The 5,105-nt window shown below is 32.5% G+C and overlaps 1 protein-coding gene across 1 annotated transcript in view; it reads right to left on the bottom strand.

The window, feature by feature from the left end:
* Positions 1–453: 453 nt before the first annotated feature.
* LOC106457018 (vasorin-like) overlaps positions 454–5,105 on the bottom strand; it is a 7,613-nt gene continuing 2,961 nt past the window's right edge. Inside the window, exons 3-4 of the mRNA XM_022382828.1 lie at positions 2,584–2,732; positions 454–700 (exon numbers count right to left, since the gene is read on the bottom strand). Coding sequence (XP_022238536.1) covers positions 534–700; positions 2,584–2,732 — 316 coding nt within the window. The 3' untranslated portion in view covers positions 454–533. The remainder of the gene's footprint in view (positions 701–2,583; positions 2,733–5,105) is intronic.

The following is a 5,105-nucleotide window of genomic DNA, read 5'->3' as shown; positions in this document are numbered from 1 at the left end:
GAACCCGCCACCCACAGATTGCGTGTCGAGTGCCCTAACCACCTGGCCATGCCGGGCCTAGCTCTTTAAGATAATGGAATGTAACACTGTTGGTAATGGTACACTGTTATCAATCGTACTGTGGAAATATAGCCCCACTTACTTCTGATGTTCCTTTTTAGCAATGTTTCTAATTTGAGCATCGGGAGTAATCACTAAATCAGATTTCAAACAAGAAAGGAAATATTTTAGCTAACTGAAAAAATTAAGTCATATTTCATAATGTTTTATATGAGTCATTCATCTATCAATATCATTTTTTAAAATGACCATAATTGTTAAATTATTCGTTAATTAATTTATTTAGAATTATATGATTTAAAGTCGATAGTTTATTATATACAATAATTGGTGAAACTTGTCAACTACGGTGCTGTTTTACCGACACGTAAAATATTGAGACACAAGCCAGGGTTCAGCAGCTGCTAATGAACTTTATTTAAGAACGTAAGTTCGCTGTACACATTTATTTGGTTTATGAAAAAGCTGCATAGTTAAACAAACACAGTCCACCACCAGCTGCAAACATCATCAATTTCGACATCTTTCAGTGACACTCCTACAAATTGTGGTGGAAAGGCACAGGTAGGATAAATCAGGTTTGTAGGTTTTTTGGTTACGATCAGCCAGCCAATATCACAGTTGCATTTGACTGGGTTATCTAAAAGTAACGTGAACGGAAACATCGTCAGTGCACGTTCTATTGAGTAAAATCAACAACAATCAAATAAAGGATTAACTAAAATTCAATAATCAAAACAGTTCAGGCTTTCTTATAGCATATATTTCAGATTAGTTAACTCTGATACTTTGATACGCTTTATTGTCCAGAACCTTTCATTTTATTATAGGTATTATCTAATTGTTTTTTTGTTTCTCGGAGAAGAAGAGTATATAATAGTATTTCAATCACACTGTCTGCTCGTAGCCATTGCCGACGAAGCGTTTCGCTCAATACAGAGCTCATTAAGATCACCCCAACAATCGATGTCGTATCAGAAGTTTTATATAGTGTTCCATAACAACTGGTATTTCTAACATATGGCTTATATAAATAATGTCCCATAACAACTGTTACTTGTAATACATGGCTTATATAAACACTGTCCCATAACAATTGCTGTTGTAACACATGGTTTATATAAATACTGTCCCATACCAACTGTTATCTGTAACACATGGCTTATATAAATACTGTCCCATACCAACTGTTACTTGTAATACATGGCTTATATAAACACTGTCCCATAACAATTGTTGTTGTAACACATGGTTTATATAAATACTGTCCCATACCAACTGTTATCTGTAACACATGGCTTATATAAATACTGTCTAATGACAACTGTTATTTGTAACACATGGCTTATATAAATACTGTCACATAACAACTGTTATCTGTAACACATGGCTTATATAAATACTGTCCCATAACAACTGTTATTTGTAACAAATGGCTTATCTAAATACTGTCCCATAACAACTGTTATTTGTAACACATGGCTTATATAAATACTGTCCCATAACAACTGTTATTTGTAACAAATGGCTTATATAAATACTGTCCCATAACAACTGTTATCTGTAACAAATGGCTTATATAAATACTGTCCCATAACAACTGTTATTTGTAACAAATGGTTTATATGAATACTGTCCCATACCAACTGTTATCTGTAACACATGGCTTATATAAATACTGTCCCATAACAACTGTTACTTGTAATACATAGCTTATATAAACACTGTCCCATAACAATTGCTGTTGTAACACATGGTTTATATAAATACTGTCCCATACCAACTGTTATCTGTAACACATGGCTTATATAAACACTGTCCCATAACAACTGTTATTTGTAACAAACGGCTTATATAAATACTGTCCCATAACAACTGTTACTTGTAACACATGGCTTATATAAACAATGTCCAATAACAACTGTTATTTGTAACACATGGCTTATATAAATACTGTCCCATAACAACTGTTACTTGTAACACATGACTTATATAAATACTGTCACATAACAACTGTTATCTGTAACACATGGCTTATATAAATACTGTCCCATAACAACTGTTATCTGTAACACATGGCTTATATAAATGTACTTATTGTATCCCAGCTATCCTGAAGAAACACGTCACAAGTAGTGGATATGGCGGACATTGTAGTTGAAATACAGTTATTCAGTTGTTATGGTGCGAACGTTTCTTTCCTAAGCTAGTGAAGCATAATTACAATTAATTATACACTCTTCTTATTAGTAACGTATTTACATTACGCATATACTTAAAAAAATAGAAAATGAGCAATTACGCCGGATTATGAAAGATACATATCAAAGAAAAACTAAGTTGTTCTGATCTTACTGTTTTCAAACGCTGTTTGATGTCCTAAATCTAGTGGCTGAAATAGAATAGAGAAAGCCACAATATGTTGGAAAATTATAGTTTCAGTTATATTCAACACTAATGATGTTTAACATATTTTAAATCGTGGATCTCCAGAGAGAAACTAGTGTAGTAGATGACGCCCACCATTAAGATAAATATGAGTTAATTGATTCCACACTGGCTTGAATGTGTGTCTGTCTAACGATTTAAACATGTTTCCTTGGAGATAGAGTTCACGAAGTGCTGGCATGTTTGTGAAGATCAATTTATCCAGTTCTGATAGATTATTATCCCTGTAAAAGAAAATAATTAATATGATGAAGAGACAAATATGAGAAAGTATAGCATAGTAATTTCAACCGAATAAGTCGGTTAATTTTCAGAATAACTTGTAAATAACTTCGAGAAACATATAATAGAAAAACTCATGATGTGAGATATGAAGAAGTGATACATACAGTTCAATGTCGAAATAATACGATCATAACCAGACATCAACAGAGAAAATCATAAAAGCCCTTGTTTATCTGTATTAATATTTTATTCAAAACATTTTAGTAAAATGCTACCCTTAACGCCACCTACAATCCATCACGAGTGCCTAACGATCTCGGAAGTTCAAATTTCTTTATTCAATAAAACTGTTCTGATGATAAGACTGTACCAGTAGTCAAAAACGTTGTAGTCTTTAAAATCAAATTTACATGCTCTAAAAGTTGCTATTATTGTATCTTTGAAGATTAAATCTTATAAACAGTTTGATCGAAAGCCTTTTTTTTAATTCAATATACCACGATTATTTGTTAGTCTCCCGGTGGCTCAGCTATTATACTTAAGGCTTATAATGCTAAAATTCAGGGCTCTATCTTTCTGTGAGCAAAGCGCAGATAGCCAATTGTACAACTTTACTCTCAAACAAACATTAAAATTATCAGTGCATTTATTTATGGCCTAAAACACCATTATAATCCAATTTCATGTCAATGCTTATGTAAAGATATTATCATATTCAAGCTGAATTCAAAAGTTACCAGTGATATCAAAGCATAATTTTTCTCGTTTTAATTTAACCCAATACATATGAACGTTAGTAGTATGGTCTTTATTTACCTTTGATACACTCGTCATTATCTCTTAAGATGCTATAAATTTATCCTTCTGTTAAGAAAAACAATACCATCACCTTTTATCTGATTTAGTAATAATTAATAATTTATACCTACTTAATTTGAAACGTACATTCGGTTATTTTTTATTTATTTATGTATTTACTTTTTTTATTGTATTACTGTTGTATACTATGGTTCAATATTGTAACTTAGACGTTTTGTATTGTTTACTAGATAGAGTTTTGGCATGAGTAAAATGAAATGTTACGCCTGAAAATGGTTTAAGTGTCTAGGCTTAACGTGATATTTCGATTATTTGTGAAATCCACGAAATATTATAATATCAAAACACGAGTGTGTTAGTTATTTTGTTAATCATCTAGTTATACTGTTAATTAACTGGTGGGTCTGATAACCTAGCAGTTTTGAATTTGCTTAGATAAGTTTGTTTGTTTGGAATTAAGCACAAAGCTACACAATGGGCTATCTGTACTCTGCCCATCACGGGTATCGAAACCCGGTTTCTAGCGTTGTAAGTCCGCAGACAAACCGCTGTGCTACTTAGATAAGAGAGGATATTTAACAAGTAAGAGACTGTTAAGTTTTATTTGTGAGTTAAGTTTTATTTATTTGTTTGAAACAGGGAATCGAACCCCGGATTTTAGTGTTGTAAGTCCGTAGACTTACCGCTGATCCACTGGGAGACATTGTGTGTTAGGCCTATCAATGAAAGCTATCGATGAAATAAATAATTTGTCAAGAATAACTCGTCTGAACTTTTTACCGAATAATAACATCCCGTCCTACATCCATTAAATAATTGTTTCTTTAGTATGTTTACTGAGAAAAAAACTAAATCAGTTAATATTTGAAGATTATAAGAAATAAGGCTCGTCGATAATAGAAGGGTTTTTACCTTCTGTAATAAATTTTCTTAAGACAAAAATATTTTTCAAACGTTAATTTCTTGGGAGTTAAACAGAAATTGAGTTAATGTGCTAAAGGTCTTTTTTTTACATCTCAGTTAATTTATAATTGTGGTTAGGACGCTCGACTCGCAATCTGAGGGTCCTGGGTTCGAATCCCCGTCACACCAAACATGCTTGCCCTTTAAGGCGTTATAATGTGATGGTCAATCCCACTATTTGTTGGTAAAAGAGTAGCCCAAGAGTTGGCGGTGGGTGGTGATGACTAACTGCCTTCCCTCTAGTCTTACACTGCTAAATTAGGGACGGCTAGCACAGATAGCTCTCGTGTAGCTTTGCGCGAAATTATAAAAACAAACAAAACAATTTCTAATCAGTCGTTTCTCACTGACTGGATTATTAACAAAGTTTTTAATCGTTGCGACTTTTGTAAACATTTAATTTTACATTGAGATAGAACCTGTATAGTCAACTATTTTCTCAAGCTCTTTTGTATAAATCTTCAAAAGTTCATTAGTGATAAAAAATGAGATGAAAAATCTGAAAATGTTTCGTATTATCATAGTCAGAGTTAATTTTTATGTAAAATAAAGATTTTCAATATCTAGTCTATATCATCGGGCCCGGCATG

The sequence above is a fragment of the Limulus polyphemus genome, unplaced genomic scaffold, assembly GCF_000517525.1.
Source record: "Limulus polyphemus unplaced genomic scaffold, Limulus_polyphemus-2.1.2 Scaffold282, whole genome shotgun sequence".
NCBI classification, from domain to species: domain Eukaryota; kingdom Metazoa; phylum Arthropoda; class Merostomata; order Xiphosura; family Limulidae; genus Limulus; species Limulus polyphemus.
The sequence above is the reverse complement of the archived record's forward strand: the minus strand, read 5'-3'. Positions and strand labels throughout refer to the sequence as shown.